Source organism: Durio zibethinus, chromosome 27, assembly GCF_047325235.1.
Source record: "Durio zibethinus cultivar Kanyao isolate XHJ-2024 chromosome 27, ASM4732523v1, whole genome shotgun sequence".
In the NCBI taxonomy this organism is placed as follows: Eukaryota; Viridiplantae; Streptophyta; class Magnoliopsida; order Malvales; family Malvaceae; genus Durio; species Durio zibethinus.
The window spans coordinates 11,551,635-11,570,375 of NC_143188.1; the positions used below are offsets into that span (position 1 = coordinate 11,551,635).

General features: G+C 31.9%; 1 protein-coding gene and 1 pseudogene across 1 annotated transcript; one reads left to right on the top strand and one right to left on the bottom strand.

The window, feature by feature from the left end:
* Positions 1-3,712: 3,712 nt before the first annotated feature.
* Positions 3,713-10,443, top strand: LOC111279605 (uncharacterized). Its single transcript, XM_022866567.2, has 7 exons — positions 3,713-4,358; positions 6,002-6,119; positions 6,440-6,505; positions 7,221-7,335; positions 8,214-8,296; positions 9,197-9,258; positions 10,007-10,443. The coding sequence occupies exons 1-7, from the start codon at positions 4,174-4,176 to the stop codon at positions 10,116-10,118; spliced, it is 741 nt and encodes a 246-aa protein (XP_022722302.2). The 5' UTR covers positions 3,713-4,173; the 3' UTR covers positions 10,119-10,443.
* A 4,889-nt stretch (positions 10,444-15,332) lies between these two features.
* On the bottom strand, positions 15,333-18,461 carry LOC111279415 (putative disease resistance protein RGA1; annotated as a pseudogene).
* Between the last annotated feature and the right edge of the window lie 280 nt (positions 18,462-18,741).

The following is an 18,741-nucleotide window of genomic DNA, read 5'->3' on the forward strand; positions in this document are numbered from 1 at the left end:
ATTTTTTTCTTAATTTTGGAACTTTGATCCTTTTACCAGGCACCGTAAGAGTGAAGCAAATGTGTATAGAATTTGGCTGTTCACATGCACCTAGGTGTTTCTATGCTATGCTGTTAAGCAATTACGATTGATAGCAAGGAACGTGAATGCATGTGATTTTGGCCTTGGGTTTGGGGCTTTTTTTATTTTACTACAAACAAATTTTTGTGATCCAAAAACTTTTTTAAGATATCCAAAAATGATAAAAAAAAATGTGGTGTGGGATGCGAAGTACTCGTTAACCAATGCTAAACTTGGCGATGATTGATGAATTATCAATTATGAACTTGACCTACCAATTGTTAACCCTATTAATTAAGATTTATTTAAAGCCTATGATTTGGATTCCCTATTTCTGTTAAACTTCTTTAGTATATATATATGTAAAATATGTTTAGCCAAAAAAAAAAAAGTACTTTAATATTTCTTTAATGAGATTAAATTCATTTACAAATTGCCTTGATTGTCCAAATGGAGAATTGGACTCAAACAAATCTTGGAGATACCTTTAATTGTATTATCTAAAAAAATTAAATTTACATCAAATCAAATAATCTCACAAATATGACATAAATAATACATTCAATATAAAAAATCAACTAAAAAATTAAAAAATTAATCAACAAGCTATGTAACATAAAATTGGACATCACATACGGTGCAATCATAGTTATGATGAAAAGAAAAAAAAAAGCTTCATCACGATGTAATCAACTGTAATTTTATCAATATTTTTAGATGAACTTTCTAAATCTGATCAAATTGGATTTTAATATGACATTTGAAACTGATGCAAATAAGATTTTCTTTGCTTTGCATAACTTTACTCCAATGATATTCAAGATCTTAAAATTTTTAACATATGCCATTAAAATATATGACTATCAAGTTTTATTTTTGGTATATAAAGATTTTGAGCTATATAATAATAATAATAATAATGATAACTTTCTCTTATCCTATAAATCTAATATCATGCGTCTCATTGGAATTTGAAACTTTCAAAATGGAGTTTTGAAAAAGTTATAATTGTTAGAATGTCGTCCCAGCCACTGATCATTGAGTTATTTATTGATGATCAAATTGGTTTTGCTTAATTACTGACACTGCTTTATTGCTGATCAAAGCATAAAAGCATTTTGCATTCACCAAGAAATTAGTTAAAGAAGCAACATGTATAATTAGCTGCAAATGACCGACCATTTTCCTTTGTTTATTTTGTCTTTATATACGTTGGCTAGGCTGGAATTGGCGAAGTTTGAGCATAATATTTGACCACCAAAGTACAATTAAATATTACAAAGAAAATAAAAATAAAAAATCCAAATTGGAGTTGAAATTGAAGCTAACCTCGCAATATTAATTCTTAAGTATAAAAGTCCAATCAATTTTGCTCTATCATGATTATTAACTCGAATTTGAAGAAATTCGAACTTCTAATTTAAAAAAATTTTGAATTTGAAAGAATTTAAATTCTAAATTATCCAAATTTTAAATGATTCAAATGCCATACCTAACCCACTATTTTTCCACCTTTACCTGAAATGATGAATAAATAACCAATTCAGCCAGTTTTTATGAGGAAGACAATAAATAAAAAGAAAAATCTAACAAGTATAGATATAAAATTTATGGAAATGAGCATTTAATAATATTATATATCTAAGAGATTATAAAAAAATTATTAAAATTATTATATTTTGGACTAAAACCAAATGAAAGCTAAATTTGTTCAACTTATATATTTTTTTAATATTTTTTTTTTTACTTATTTTTATGCAATTTTTTTTTCTGAAATGAGAATTTCTTTATTTCAGATAGAGAGAGATCAGCTCCTACCTTCTGGGCCATAACTGAACTCCTTGGCCTTTTATTCTTTTTACTGTTTGGTCCACAGTTGTTTTCACTCTTTACTTTTAGGCCCATTATTGGTGTTTCATTCTTTGGGCTTACTAGATATCAATTAGCCCATTTTCCACACAATTTTTTTCCCATTTATTTCAGCTCTTCATCTCATTAGCTCTTGGATTTTACCCTGATTATATCATACCATTTTTTTATTAATAAGTGTTAGTTTAATTGGGTCGAGAAATTAAACAAAAAAAAAAAGAGAATGCCTTAAATTCATTAATTTCCTTTATGTTTTTTTGGGTTTCACTCCTGTTTAATCCATAATTCATATAATTTTCATGTTCTCAAATTCTTTTTATTTTCATGCAAAAATTACAAAATATGGAAATATGAGAAAAATTGAATATCATAACCATATTGAAAATATTTTCATAAATAAAAAGAAACTATCATATAAAAAATTAGTACAAATGCTTGAAATCAAATTGTTTTATTGTGGTTATAATATTTATTTATACATGCAATCTCTCATTAAAAAATTTACTTAAACAACATTTTGATTAAAGAAATTTACAAGAAAAAAGGTAAAGAAAAGTCCAAAAATATCAACTCTCAAACAATAAAGAAAAAAGATAATAATTTTTTAAAAAATTTTATAATAAGTCCAATAATTGGGAACTGACAAGTATGGGGTGTCCCATGGCCAAAATGAAGACATTTTTGCAAGCCAATTTCAAGTCAAATTTGAATGATATTAAAATGAACAATCTGTCTTTGTCATTTTGATTTCAATTTCCAACTACCCAAATTATGGAATGGATTTTTTTTTATTCCTTTTTCAACCCTATTTTGTGGAGACTCGATTGTGCTCATATGAAAATTAAAAAAAAAAAAAATCCATTTGCATTTATTATATTTGTTTTAGGTAAGAAATCTTGGTGACACAACTCTAAGGTTATATATTTGGAATTTTAAATAAATATGCTATCTATGTAAGATTAAAAACGATTTTAAACAAACCCTAAATGATACGTCAAAAATACATCAATGTCAATATATCACAATACATTAATATCATTTTAATATATATATATATATATATATATATATATCAATATGTGCATATGTCGTGGATTTTTTTATAAAAAATTATAATTTAGAAATAAAAAAATTTACAAGTAGTAGAATTTGAATTAAAATTGTGCTAGATTCACTATTTTAATTTGTAAATTAATATTCTTTTCGTCTCATTTTTTATTTATTTTTATGAGATATGTCAAAATTATATTTTATTTTTTTAATATTTAAATTTTGAAAATTTTATATTTTAAAATTATATTTTAATTTTTTTTTTGTTTTTTAACATTAAAAATCATAAAATTTTAATTGAATAAAAAATTTTAAATTTTAATATTAAATATATTAAAACATTATGAAAGTTATTCAATCAACTTGAAACATAAGGAGTAATTTTTTTAAATTAAAAAATTTTCAATTTTGTAACACAACTATTATGCAAAGGGGCAAAACAATAATTTAATTGTTTGAATGGCATTAATTTTTGCGAAATTAAAATTTTTTTTATTATTTAATATTAAATTAAAAACTTTAAAACTTAGTGATTTTTAATATTAAAATATAAAAAATTTTAAAATATAAAAAAATTTTAAATATTAAAAAAAAACATAAATTTAAAACATTAGCAATGTTTTTTGGGACAGAGGGAGTAGTTTCCAAAGTCGGCCGAAAGAAAAACGACAAAGATTCAAAGCTGGCAAATGAATATAAATCAAAATATTAAAAAAAAAAAAAGAGAAAAGAAAAACAAAGAAGTTAATAATGTAAGAACTGTACGTTAAGCTTTGGAAACTTTAAATCAAAAACCCCCCAATTAACGTTCTCAAATGATTTTGATTTTATTTTCTCAGTTCCATTAACACTTCTCCACCTTCATCTCTCTCTCTCTCTCTTGAATCCTTCCGTCCGGTTGCCGTTTTCCCTTTCATTCTCTCCTTTCCCTTGCTAATTCAATTACAATTAGAGCTCCCTTCAGTCTAATACCCCGTACTCTGTTTCGTTCCTTGTCATTGGATTCTCTTTTATTTTCTCAATCTTTAACAATTCTCTCTATTTCTAATCTGGGTTTTGCGTCTTTTTTGGCGGGAAGGAACCGACTTTCTCCTTCCTTAGAATTCTGTTTTCTTTTCCTTTTTGTTTCCATTTTCTCTTCTGTAAAACCTCAAAAACGGGTGTAAAAATCGGAGATTTTTGAAGCTAAAACTGATGGCCATCCCACCGGGGAACCATCAACAACAAGCAAATCATGCGTCATCTTCTTTCAATGGAGCACACTTGAACAACGGGAATCCTATGCCCGAGAGCTCGGGTTCGGGTATGAAGCATAACCCTGGTATTTCCTTGGATTGGACCTTAGAAGACCAAGCTATACTCGAAGACGGGTTAAAAAAGTGAGTTTTTTTTTGGGTCTTTTTCCTTGTTTTGGATTCATTGAATTTTGGGTTTTTGGTGAAATTCTATTTTGTAAATTGGAAACTTTAATTTAAATTTTTAATTTTTAATTTCAATTTCAAATACTAGGAATGTTTTATTTTTGGTCAGATTCTTGGCTGAATTGTGGTTTCTTTATCTTTTGTTATAACCATGCTGTTATAAGTAACCCGATTGAGTTCTTTCCACATTTTATTGAATTAGCTCATACTAGCCTGGTTTCTTTTATCGTTTCTTTCTTTTGTTGGGAATGGGGGATGCATCAATGGTGGTTATTCTTATTCTGTTTGTGTTTGCAAATATACCTCTTCAGCTTTCGCTTCTATGTTTTGAGGTGTTATTTCCAATTTACTTATCACAGTTGCACTCTGCATATTGATATGATTCAGATTGTAAACGAGTGTTTTAAATGCTGTTTGAAAATCTTATGTTTGTTAACATAGCTTTTTTCATGCCAAGAACAAGCAAGAAGAGCTGTTCATAAATGCTAAGAAAGAAGAAGAGAGATATTTGTTGAGATATAGGTAAGGAGGTAGAGGGCAATGCTCTTGGACCTTTTATTATAGAAGGGTAGGGTGGAAGTTGGTGGGATATGGCTTCATGTTTTATATAATAATAGAAGAAGAAAAGATATATTGCCAATATGGATTTTCATGTGCATTTGGAAGCTTGGACACAGTAACTGGATTGGCTCCAAAGTGAAGCCTTTTTCCGATTTTATCAGTGATAAATTCTGGACCTTGTTGCTGCAGAGAACATTTATTGCTCAAGTAACTGCATAAGAAGTGTTATCATGCATTGAGACAACTGCCAAAGATCTTAATTAAGTAGGCGGCAAATGTCCATGCAGTTTGTTGCACGTGTTGAGGAAGGAACTGCAAAGAACTGATTCTCTCCTACCTTTTTCCCGTTATAAAACTCTAATATTTGATATGGAAAATTAAAAATGGGTTCCATATTTATTTATTTTTTTAAAACTATTTTCTGCATTTATTTTCTTCTATTTCATACTTTGCGTCTCAATCTTTTTGCTAATTGGTAAGTTATCTAGGATTGGGTAGAATACAATATCTGCTTGGATTTCTTTGAGCCAATTATTTGACGGAAATCAGTGAGTGATTTAATGTATTTAGATGTCACTGATGTGATTAAGTCTACAACCTGGGTTCATTATGATCCAATCTTTTTTCTTTTCTGTTCTTTGCCATGAAAATGTTGATTACGTTCCTTAACTGTGGTTAATTATGGGATCAGTATTAATTGTAAGTGTATAGTGGTATTAAAAAAAACTAATTTAAGCAAGTCTTTCAAACAACCATATCAGGAGGTATTATTGGTCAGATGGTGTATCTAAATTTCTGGAGGGAGAGAAAAAAGATAGAGAGACCATAGTCCCTTACCTCCATTTTTTTATTAACTAATACTGGATAAACACTCTTGTGGATGCACCAGAACATGCTATTTTTGTCAGCACATAATTTTTATTTTTTTAATTTGATTGGTCTTTTTTATGCTAATTCATCCTGCAACTTCACTTTCAAGGTTAATGAATTGAAGCTTTTGTTCTTGCCTTGTGCTTGTATTTTTTGGTATCTCCTTGCAGATATGCAACAGAACCAAGCATAATTTGTTATGCGAAGATAGCCATGCAATTACAAAATAAGACAGTCAGGGATGTGGCTTTGCGTAGCAGATGGATGACTGTACGCAGATGGAAGACTGTAATTCTTACTGCTCTCATATGTGTCTATTTAAACCCCTTGTTATTGTTTGCCAGATTTGTAGAATTATAGAATCACATATATAATCACATGTAGAACATATTTATCAAGTGGCTTTAGCATGCTACTACAATGATACAGTCTCTAATCATTGGATTCAATTCATTTTTTGATGGTTTCATTTTTCAATTCTACAGCAGAAGATTTAGTATTTCTGCTTGGTCCAAACAATATCTATTCTGTTTTACTGAGTCAAAATGTCTTTTATGTCTATGTTTGTGAGTATGAAAAGAGCATGATCTGATTTATGCTTTATGCAGAAAAAGGAAAATAGCAAGAGAAGGAAGGAAGAACACAATTTTGCCAGGAAAAGTAAAGACAAAAAGGTATGATGTACTGGTTCTCTCTTTCTTTGTCCAAAGTTGTACTTATTTGTGTTCTGTTTGCTCCTATGAGCATGCTCTGTTGGTTACTTCTTAGAATGCATAAAATTAGACATGAGCTAAAAGTAAATAATCTCTCTCAGTGACACTGACATGCAGACTCTGCGTATCTACATCTATCTCTTCTTTCACATGGGCACATCTGAAGAGATGTGAATAAATGCTTCCATTCACACTAGAAAACTCTCTTATGCATGTGAGGTAGTGGAGGGAAGCTCATTGACCGTAGGAAAGTTATTGAGTTTGGCAAAGTATTTTATATTTTTCATGGTAAAGATCTTAGATGGAGATTCAATTAGTAATTGCTGCTAAGGAGCTGTTTCTTTGGTGGAATTTTGATTGATTACCTTAGATTCATGTGGTATACACTCCAATCACGTTATGGTTGCACTATTATCCATGTTTGTCTTTTCCATCATCTTTTCTTTGGGGCCTCTGTTTGGGGAAATTTGTACTGGAGCAGTCCTTAGTCTGTTGATGAAAAGCTCTCTACAAATATTTAGACTTGGAATGTATTAGATTTAACAAGAAACATTTTTTCTTGCAGTTGCTAATTCATGGTAATCTTTTGTTGATATGATGCTAAACAAGGCAATATTTATATTTTATGACTATTTTTTGGACCAATAGATTCTTAGGAATATCTTTTGTTTTTCAGGAAAGAGTTGCAGATCCTTCAGCAAAGCCTACTCATTTTGAAGCTCAACCTAATCTTTCTCCACATGCACCCCCAATGATTCCTATGGATTATGATGATGGTATTCCATACAAAGGTTGGATTTTATCTTTGAAGATTGTTAATTTAAGCCCTAATAGCTCAAGGTTTAGAGATGTGCTTTGTTGATTCTTATATGCAAGTTTTACTTTCTCAAAAGTACTATCGTTTAGGCAGAAATTTTTTAAATTTTATTTACTGTAATCTGTTGTTTTCTTTTTCATCAACATATATTTAGTATTATGTTAAAAGAAGTTTTATGTACATAGTCTTGAGATAGGGAGACAGAGTCTTATATTTCATGTTTTATTGCCTCACTAGTTGCATTGGATTTTTGGTGTTCTCTTTAGATGTTCTTTGGGTTTGGGATTTATTCGATCCCTGCCATGCATATTTGTTCAGACCTCTTATAGCTGACTGAAGGTTGGTAGCCGGAGCCATCTGTTAAAGCTGTTAAAATTTTTGGTTGAAAAAAAATGTTGGACTTTTGAAGAATGCAGCAGTCACTGATGAAGCATCATTTCTTTCTGTTTTTTTAGCCTTTGTTGCTTTCTTTGGCATGACTTGGTTGGTGCCCCTTTTATGTCTATTCAACTTAATAAACTAACAATTTCAAATAAAGAAAAGAATATGAGAAAAGCGATAGAGGAAAATTTGCTGTTCTTTCCATGGATACTATTTAATTTTTGTGGAAGCATGCAGAATGCAAGTAACAGAAAAAAAGGTTCCAAGACATGTCTAAAATATACAAAAAAAAGTAGGAAGTAGCTGCAAGTACTTATTGAATGCCTTTTCTGTTCTTTATTATTGCTTTTGTGGACAATGAAGCTTGAATTTAGATTTATGGTGCCTGAATTTTGCTAGGCATGAAAATCTTGTCTTTTATGCTGTTATTATTGGAAAATTAATTGAAAGGTGCATTATGCTGCTTCACAGCCATTGGCGGGGAGACAGGAGAACTTCTGGAGCAGAATGCTCAAGCCTTCAACCAAATATCTGCAAATCTTTCTGCTTTTCAGGTGAAGTACTCATGTTATGCATAGATCGATTTTACTTTATTCAAGGTTTTCGATGCTTTTATGTATTTATTTATGGGCAGATGACTAGTATCAGGTCTGTTAACCCTATCTTTGGAACATCTTGATTTCTCATTTCTATTAATTCTGTTGTAAAGTATTTTATTAAGCGCATTATCTTTATGAAATTATCTACCCTAGGGACACTCCCCACCCAAAATCCTCTCTTTGATTCATACTCATGCTTCAATGTGAAAGCACTCAGAAAGTAGTGAGAGCAAAAAATATATATATATTTGTTTGGATAGAACCAGGTCCAGTATTCAAGCAAGGAATTATCCCAACCACTTCTCATTGTTGTCCAACTTTTACAACATTGGACAAAATTGAAAGGAGTGCTTGATTTCTATTTGGCCAATAGAAGTTCCTTGAATGATTCATTTATTTGTGTAAGCAGTGTATTCTTCAAATGTATTTTAACAAATAAAAACATTTGTTATTCTACAGTGAAATTGGTTGCATCATTCTTTTGCTCAGATTATATTTAGTTTCTCTGGGCATTTTGTATGCTTGGTATGAATCTATGAATAATATTTGTTTTGATATTAACATCATGACCAATTGATTTTCTTCACAAGTTTAAGGAATAGGGAGAGTGCTATGGATTTAGATTTTTCTGTGCCCTTACCTATTCTAATAAAAATTTAAAGAGTCTCTCAATTTAATATCTGCTGTGACTGGGACTGTAATGCTTTGAAGGTAGCATCTTCGTTGTATAGTTGCAACAGAGAACATGTAAAAGTGAATAGGATTTGTGGCTCTTCATGTGGATTTACCAAAAGCTCTGATGTGTTCAGCCTTGGTGGGTCTCTAATGGAACTTGTCTCCTTTACCTTTATCCAGATACAGGAAAATATTGTCCTCCTCCGCCAAACTCGTGACAACATTCTCAAAATCATGAATGAGTAAGTTCCAGTTTTTGCTAAATTTCCCTTTTTATAATATATAGTAATTGAAAATTAAGTCCTTTTTGTCATAAAATATTGATTCCTTTAATAATGTTAAAGTTAGTGACAATGTCTTTCTTTTTGGTGATAATTTGATCATATTATTTCATACATTGTTTTCTTAACTGTCAAGGATGTGGAGGCATGGGTGTCTGAGGTGCATGGTATGCTTGGGATGCAAGTTTATGTTCATGCATGTATAATTTAAGTTTATGCAGTACTTTGTCTATTTATGATTGTCTCTCGGATTATCCCTGGATTATACATACTACAAGTTAGTTTTTTCTCTCATTTCTTTTCTTCACTTTATTGTCGTAGAATTGGATAGTATGCAGGTTTGCTTCTGTTTTCATGTATGCTGAATATTCTTAACTACAGTTGAACTGTCTTGTCGGACATCAATATTATTTTTCATATACCCCTAGGAACGTGTAGATCGAATCACCTAAATTTTACTCGATAATATAATATAGTTTACCAAAATGTTATTCGGAAACTTCTTTGGCAGTTTGCTTGCTTATTCATGGCCATTTAAATCCGAGATAATTAATTCTTGTTAATTGAATACGAGTATTTTAAAAGAGGGCAAATAAATTTTGTAGAACTAATTGTGCTAGTGGATGCTCATTTCTTGTTAGTATTAAGGATTGTCAAACTTGATTATCATAATGCAATTCTTATATGCTTTATTGACTTCCATTTTCAGCTTGAATGACATGCCGGATATAATGAAGCAGATGCCACCTCTTCCGGTGAAAGTGAACGATGAGCTAGCTAACACCATTCTTTCCCCTGCACCCCATTCCATGCAATCATGATCCTGCCTCCGACTCGTAAAATCTCCTGATTAGTTTACCATAACAGGGCATGGTCATTGCCTGTGCTAATCGAGAAATAACTGCAGATGAGGTTGACCCCCCTTTACCGTTTAGAATAAATACTCTTCCCTCCTTTTCTTGTATGTAGAAGGCTTTTTTCTTGGTTCCTTTTTGTTTCTGTACTCAGTAATGTGTTTCGTAGTTCAACATAGAAGGTGATTTAGGGCTTGTTTAGGGTATGTATGCATAAAGAAAGAGTTAAAATTTCAATTTTAATTCTTTATATTTGTATAATTTTTATGTAAATTAGATTTTCTTCATGCTAGATGATCGATTGCATGCTGTAGAGTTTCATATTAACATTATACATTAATAGTATTATTATACTATAAATATTTTAAATACATTGACTAGAATAATGATTTTATACTAGAAAACAAATTAATTTTTAATTATGATTTTTTAAAAAAAGTGTTGTAATTAATTTGTATATATTAAGATGATGTTTTGGAATAACCTATTATAGCATAGGAAATGATTAATTTATATCAGTGTAAAATTAAAAAATTTTATTTTTTTAATCATTAATTTCAAATAAATTTAATGAAAAGAAGTAAGTAAAAAAGAGGGAGAAAAGTTAATTTTGTTTATTGAATTTATAAAAATTAATAATTAAAAAAATGTAAAACTGTCCATCCCTCTTATAATATAAATATATATATATATAAACTAACAAAGGAAGCATTTTCTATATATAAAATGTTTCCACTATAGGTCTTAATCTTTATAATTTTTTAAATATTTTTCAAAGTAATTATATGTAAAGGGAGGCTTTTTCATTTTCATAAGTAAATATAAAACCCAAAAAATAAATGTCAAAAGTATAATATTTTTATTTATTGTGTTTAAGCAACTGAAATGAAATATCAAACTATTGGTTTGTTTGAATTCAACTTCTCAAACTAATCCAATTCATACAAATTCGTTAAACAAAATGTAAATGTCCTCAGTCAAAATATATAAAATCCTGTTAATATGAGGTTTGATTCAACTCGATTCCGAATTAATTATAATTCAAAATGATTATCGGACATAAAAAAAAATTCAAATAACAAAAAAAAAACATTTTCTGCTAATTGCTAATATGATTACGATTTGTGAGATACCAAAAGCATGAAGAAGGAAATCAAATATCAAATATATTCCTGCATTGTTGCTGTAACACTACAATCTCATCCCAATTTCATCCCAATCTCATGTCAGCATATTTTGAATATATATATATATATATATATATATATGTAAATTCATATTTATGAAACATTTTTTATAAAATAATTGATAAAATATTTTTATCAGAGCATATATTCATAAATTAGGTGCAGGTTGTTGGTACATTCATGACTGATTGACTGAGATCTTTGTAAATATTAACTGTATTTACTTGTTCTGATTCCAACAATGGAACCTGTCAAGAGGGACAATTCATAACAAGTAGTGATTACAAAACAATGTAGGCTTACACAAGTTCAATTCAGAACCTGCTAAATTCTTATCCTGGCATGGAAAGTATAGCAGAATGTCAGTTAGTGAAGGATGCACTAGACAGGGACAATTCATACTTTTTGCAAAATTGCAATTGGATTACCTAGACAGGGAAATAAAATAGAATCAGAAGCCATTTTTGGTCTCCGAGGAAAAAAAATTGAAGTTTATATAGACACTAGGCTTCCTCCAATCAGCTTAGGAGGTGTGATTTGGGCAGACAATTGGCTTAGTTGATGGTGATTTGGGCCTTGGGGAATCGTAAACGGATTGCATGGCTTTTGGTTTTGATGGGCTTGGGTCCTGATTTACATGGAAAGGGTTTGGATATATAGGCTTCAAGAACGATTTGCATTCGCATGTGAGGAGTGGATTTTTGTTGGGTTGTAAAATTTCGCATCCGATACGTATTGATTGGGTTAGAATTATTTGTTACAAGATACAAAAAAGTATGAATAATATTTTTGAAAAAAAAAAAAAGCACATATATAATATTAAGTTATTTAGAAAAATGAACAAAAAAAAAAAATGAAATGATGAATAAACTAAAAATATCAACAATCGTTTACAGTAATAATTGATCAGCAAAAGGGATAACGTGGGACCTAACTTCATCTCGGAATTTCATGCACCTTTTCTTCTACGAACGCTAGCCTCGTGTGTAATTGTTTTATCCTTGCTTGTCTGAACAATTATTGATCTCGATAACCGCCCATCCCAAACCACAAATATGGCTGAACATTGCTTTATCATGGTTCTTGAAAATAGCCATGTATCTCCACCACCAGGCTCAATTCCCGCAACCTCTCTCCCTTTTACTTTCTTTGACACCGTCTGGGTTTCTTCTTGTCATATGCATCGCCTTTTCTTCTTTGAATTCCCATACCCAACTTCCCATTTCATGCAAAACTCTCTATCCAATCTCAAAAATTCCCTCTCCCTTTCTCTGCAACATTTCTTCCCTTTTTGCAGTCAATCTCAAGTTGCCCCCACATCTTAAAGACCTTATATTTACTTGCCGATGGTGATTCTGTACCCTTTGTTGTCACTGAATCGACAGCAGAGTTTAAGCATCTCACCGTCAATGATCATATTCCACGACGTGGTCAGGAATTAGTAGGTCTCATCCCGAAATTGCCATTGCCAAGTACGTGCTCGGATGGTGACAATTTTGCAAGCAGCAGCCTCTCATGGCCATCCAAGTCACTATCATTCCTGATGTTGGGATTTCGATGGGGGTTACCTTTTGTCATGTTGCAGCTGATGGGATGGCCTTTGATCATTTCCCCTGGTAATGGGCATCGATTTGTAGGTCACTAGGGGACTTAACTTTTGTTAAGAATTCCCCACCTGATTATAGCAGGGATTTGATCCAAGACCCTCGAGGGATTTGGTCCATTTTTCTCAAGGAATTGTTTGATGCTGAGATTTTAACGAGAATGAGTACTCCTCCAACAGACAATGTTCGAATCTCGCTTGTAATCAGCCAATCCCACGTTGAGATGTTCAAAAAATGGATTGATATAAAGTGTATGGAAGAGAACGAGAAGGATCATCCGAGATCGTCAACATTCCTGGTAACCACTGTTTTCATTTGGGTTTGTTTGATCAAATTACATCAAAGTAATAAAACTCCTGATCAATTGTTAAGAAATGATAAAGCGATTTGTTTCTTGGGCTTTCTAGCTGATTGTAGAGATCGCCTAAGATTACACACAAATTATTTTGGAAACTGTCTGAAACCATGTTTTGTAACAGCAAAAACAAGTGAAATGATTGGAGAAAACGGGATTTTTGTGGCGGCAAACGCTATTGGGAGAGAAATTCAGGAATTGGAGAAAGAACCATTGAAAGGGGTAGAGAATTGGATTTCAAGGGCAAAGGAGGTACTCAGTGAATGTGAACACGTTATATCACTTGCTGGATCACCAAAATTGCGAGTTTATGAAACTGATTTTGGGTTCGGAAGACCAACAAAGAGTGAGGTAATTCACGTTGGTTCTAAAGGATCGATTTCAATTGCTGAGAGCAGGGATGATGGGAAAGGTGGGTTTGAATTTGGCCTAGCTCTTGCTTCAGATGAATTGGACAAATTCAATGGCTATTATTGAGAATGGCCTATCGAACCTGTGATAATAAATCGTTCTACAATGAAGTGGTTGTTGGTTTAATTGATTTTTAAATGTACTTCAAAATTACAAATGAAATGTTTTTTTCCTTTAATATGGGCATAATGGAAATAATGCACCAGCAAAAGAACAAAAATAGAAAGGCAGGTAGGAGCAACTCCAAAATTTTCCTCTCTACAAAAAATGATCATATAAAGATTTGTCTGTATGGATCATAGCTTTGGGTTGAACAATGAGGGATCAATGAGTTCTGAGTTCAAAAGAAATCTCTTCTGCTTCATAACTTTCAATTGTCATAAAGATATAATTGCATAAAATCCACACAATCATCTTTTTTTTTTTCTTTTTACTGAAGTTACATAATAAAAAATACAAGCACAATCAAATAACACTCAATATAATATATATATATATATATATAAATATATATATAATATAAATCACACAAAATAATATAAAATTGGATTAAGTCCTCAATTGGTAAAACTTAGAGCTTCAGAATTGGATGATATTAATTCTTGAAACAAGAAGCAGCTAGAGAATCAAGTCTCACTCTGTTCTAGGCCATGAAATAATCTGTCCCAAGCTGAAAACAAAATAAATTATATCATCTCAAAATCCTTTCATTAGCTCCCATCAATCAACAACCACAAATATAATCAGTCTGGGAAAAGGTATGTGACATAATAAGCATGAATAAAAAGTAAAATTTTAATTAAATTGAAAAATATATTATTCCAACTTCAATTTTATTAGCTTTTATTTTATGATGCACAGTCTTTCATTTTATTCAAACCAATCTGATTGAAGTTTTAACCACTATTTAACATCAAAGAAAATAAGCACAAAAAAATTTCAATAATTTTAGTCACAACATGAAAAAATACAAAAAATATAAAAAATGATACAATTTAAAATTTTAATATGAACCATAAATTAATTTGACAAAAATAAAAAAATTATATTTGTGTTTAGCGCATTAATACAAATTTTATGACAATAATTTTCATATTTTATACGAATCAAACACAATATGAATATACAAATTATTAGATGAATAAATAACTAAAACACAATAATAAGAGAACAATTAAGAAGTAATATATAAATGTTAAAATTATTGAAAACAAAGTATGAAGCTGCAAAAAAGTAAGATGGTTTCCATCCATTTAGACATTAATCAGTAACTTATCAATTTCTTTAAATTATTTTATTATTCTTAAGTCAGATTAATATATAACATTGTTGTTCAATTTTATTCATTCTACATTAATTATTACATTAGCGCTACCAAAAATAGCTTTCAGTTTTTACGTTTATATTTTTTTTTTTTGTTTATAGGAGGGCAAAACCCTATTACAAAGGGAAGGAGTGGCTTGATTCCAACCCAAGTCTCATATTTTCAAGTTTTTATTTTTATTTTAACAAAGTGTAAAGCAAGAATAATAATTGAAAAAAGAGAAGATAGTAAAGGAAGTGACGCTTAAATTTTGCTGGAAGATTGAATTTTAGCCTAACCTGTGTAAGCGATGGAAGGTTCCTAAATGGTACCAATCCGAATATTTCGAATGTGAGCAATATTTGGCCAGTCCACACCAATGCCCCTTTCGCATCTTTCCAATAGCTGGGGACATCTCCAAATGTCCAATTCTTTTAAAGTGGTCAGACATTGCATCCCCTTTGGCATTGATGTCAAGTTACTGCATCTATAAATGGACAAAGACTGAAGAGAAGTTAGGTTTTGCAGAAACTCCTCTGGCAGAGAGTCTATATCTTCCATCTCTTCAAGCCTCAATTTTGTCAATTTGGAGAAAGGAGGGAAAAGTGAAGAAGACGAAGAAGATGATGGTTCTTCTGAAGTTGTCATTTTCAACTTCAATATCTGTTGGAGTTGCTTCCAGCTGGTTCTTTTCAAATACAGCGTTGTGACTGAAGGATACAGCGGTATAGATATTAGATTAAGAGGACAGCTTTCTATTCTTAAATCTGAAAGGCAAGGAAAGCAAGGCAGCTGTGCATTTGAAGCTTCATCAACATCACCCCTCCACCATCCCTTAAGATTTGGGCAATTCTTGAGGTCAAGTTCCTCTAAGGATGGAAAAAATTTTGTTGATTTTGAAGAAGACAACTCCTTTTGCTTTTCATTCTCTGACAAATTCTCCAAAGCTTTTAATCCTGAAAGCCTAAGAAATTTGAGGGAAAAGAGCTGATGCAATGGTGGCAGATGCTTGCATTCAACACAATCTTCTAAAATTAGTAGAGTTAAATTGGTGATGGAAGACAGCCAGCTTGAAATCTTGCTTCCTGGATACCCATACACCTCAAGCTTCTCCAGATTTGGGTGAGGTTGGAGGCCTTCAAAAACCTTTTCATACTTCACATTACTCACATCATCTACTCTATCCCATCTCAATGCTAGGGATTTCAAATTCAATTTTCCTTTCAAGTAAGAAGATCCAGGCTCTGGAATAGCATTTTGTAAAGAAGAAATATATATTTCTCCTTTGAGGTTGTTCAATCCATTCAAATCCCTTAACTCACCAACTTCTTTGCCTCTCTTTCCCACAACAAACTGGTTTAACGTTTGCAAACAAATTAGTTGCCCCAGTCCACGTGGCATGTAAGCCAAACTATAACAACCATCAATCTAAAGATATCTGAGGTTAACTAACCTTGTTGTTTTGCTCGGCAATTTTTCAAGTCCGAAGCAATAAGAAAGACTTAATGTTTGCAAATTCTGTAGCCTAGATAAAGAACTAGGTAATTTTTTAATATTTTTATTTCCATTAAGAAAAAGAGCTCTTAAATGTTTCAATTTGCCTATGGAATGCGGTAACCTCTCAATACCTACGTAACTCAAATTCAAAGAGCGTAGGTACTTAAAATTAGTCGTAAGTACATTGCAATTGGATTTGATTCAAGTAGCCACCGCTTATTAGGGAAAATGTCCTTACTCTCTTTGCTTTGAGCAAGGCGCTTGGAATTTCCCAAGAATAATCTAATTCATCTTCAAATAACACATGGCGAGTTCTTTCATCTACATTTTCTGCTTCTAGACTTGCAATGCAACACTCATTCCCAGCAACAGAGCATGCAAGTTCATGCATTAGATCATGCATTGTGAAACTCTTCACATTTCCTGAATCATCTTCTTTTGCAACTTGAAAAAAGGATCTCCAAAGCAAATTCATGAAATAACCATGCCCAGTATCTTCTAGATCTTCGTCTCTACTTCGTGGCTGGATAAACCCTAGGGCCATCCAATCGATGATCAAATCGTTAACCTCAAACTCAGTGTCCTTCGGAATTAAAGAGCAATAAGCAAAACATTGTTTCAAATGCAGTTTAAGATGATCATAACTCAACTTTAAAATTGGCATAATGCCACTTTCTGGTCGAGTTATATGATTAATAAAATTATTCCTCACCTTTAACCAGTGCTCTTCTGTTCCTTTACCTAGTAGACTTTCTGATCCTTCACCTAGTAGACTTCCTATCACCGTTAAGGCAAGAGGGACCCCTTTACACTTCTCCACAATCTCCATTCCAATTGCTTCAAAGTGTGAACCATTGGATTCGTGGCTTTCGTTATCAAATGCCTTTTTCTTCAGTAGTGACCAAGATTGGCATTTTGACAATCCTTCAAGCACATGTGGCGAAACTGTGCCTGTGATTTTTGCAATCCGCCTACTACGAGTAGTGATAACAATCCAACTTCCCCTTGCGCCACCTAATAGCAAATTTCTCAAATTGTGCCAATTTTGGGAGTCCTCATTCCATACATTATCCAGAACTAGCAAGTACTTCTTTCCATTAATGTTGCCTCGAAGAATATTTTGCAGTGTTTCCATCTGGAGGTCCTTTACAGGTTTGCTTCCAGTTGCAGCCTCAATGATTTTTTCCACAATGACTTTAGCTTAAACTTCACTGAGACACAAACCCACATTTTTAGCTGGAAATATTCTCCAACATTTTCATCGTTGAAGACCATTTTAGCTAATGTGGTCTTTCCTAATCCTCCAATCCCTATTATGGGAACAACTGAAACATTTTCTTCTCGTTTGGATTGTAGCAGCAGTTCTATAATTTTCTTTTTATCACCATCTCTTCCAATTATATCGTCTGCAGGCACAAAGGAATGAGTTTGGTCCCTCTCCATAATTTCAACTAGCGACTCTACAGGGCGGTCACTAAAGTGAAATTTGTCTCTATCATCGGCAATCTGATCTAGTCTCTCTCTAGTGGCTTTAACTCTATGAGCCATCTTGAGACTATATGCAAGCTGGTTTGATTTGGAGAAGAAAATGCGTACCTCTTTCACCATTTCATTCCCTCTCATTATCTTTAGCCTCAAAGCTTCAGTAGAAAAATCGTCCAGCAAGTCATCAACGTCGTAAAGCACATCTTTGAGCTGTCCGAGCCAGACCGTCACTTCATGGTTGTTGTTTCTTTGTTGCTCCTCCGCATCACGAAGCACACCTTTGATCAAGGAAATAGTGTTGTTGAGATTGCGGATTTCTTTTTTGACTCCACCAACGAAACCAAGTTCTTGGTAAGCCAATGATGCCAGAACCCCCAAGAGTTTTCCAGCCAAATTGAACAGGACGCCTTCTGCCATTTCTTGATTTCTTCCTTCGCAGCAGGAAAAGCTAATCTCCGATGCTTTTTTTTTTTTAAAGAAATTTCGGATGGTTTTGAAAGAAGGTGGAGATAACTACTAGGAAACTTATCCTAGATTTTATCATATCATCAATTAATTTAAATTCCTTCTTGTCAATAAGTTAGGTAAAAGAATCCATCTAAAATTTTGCCGCTCTTAAAATTGTACACAAGTGAAATATTTATTATTGTCTTTCAAAAAATTTCAATAGTTGTATCTTTCTCATGATCAGTACTTGCTGGTTGCCGTTTTCATATTATCCAAACAAGAAAGGACAAAAAAATCTAAT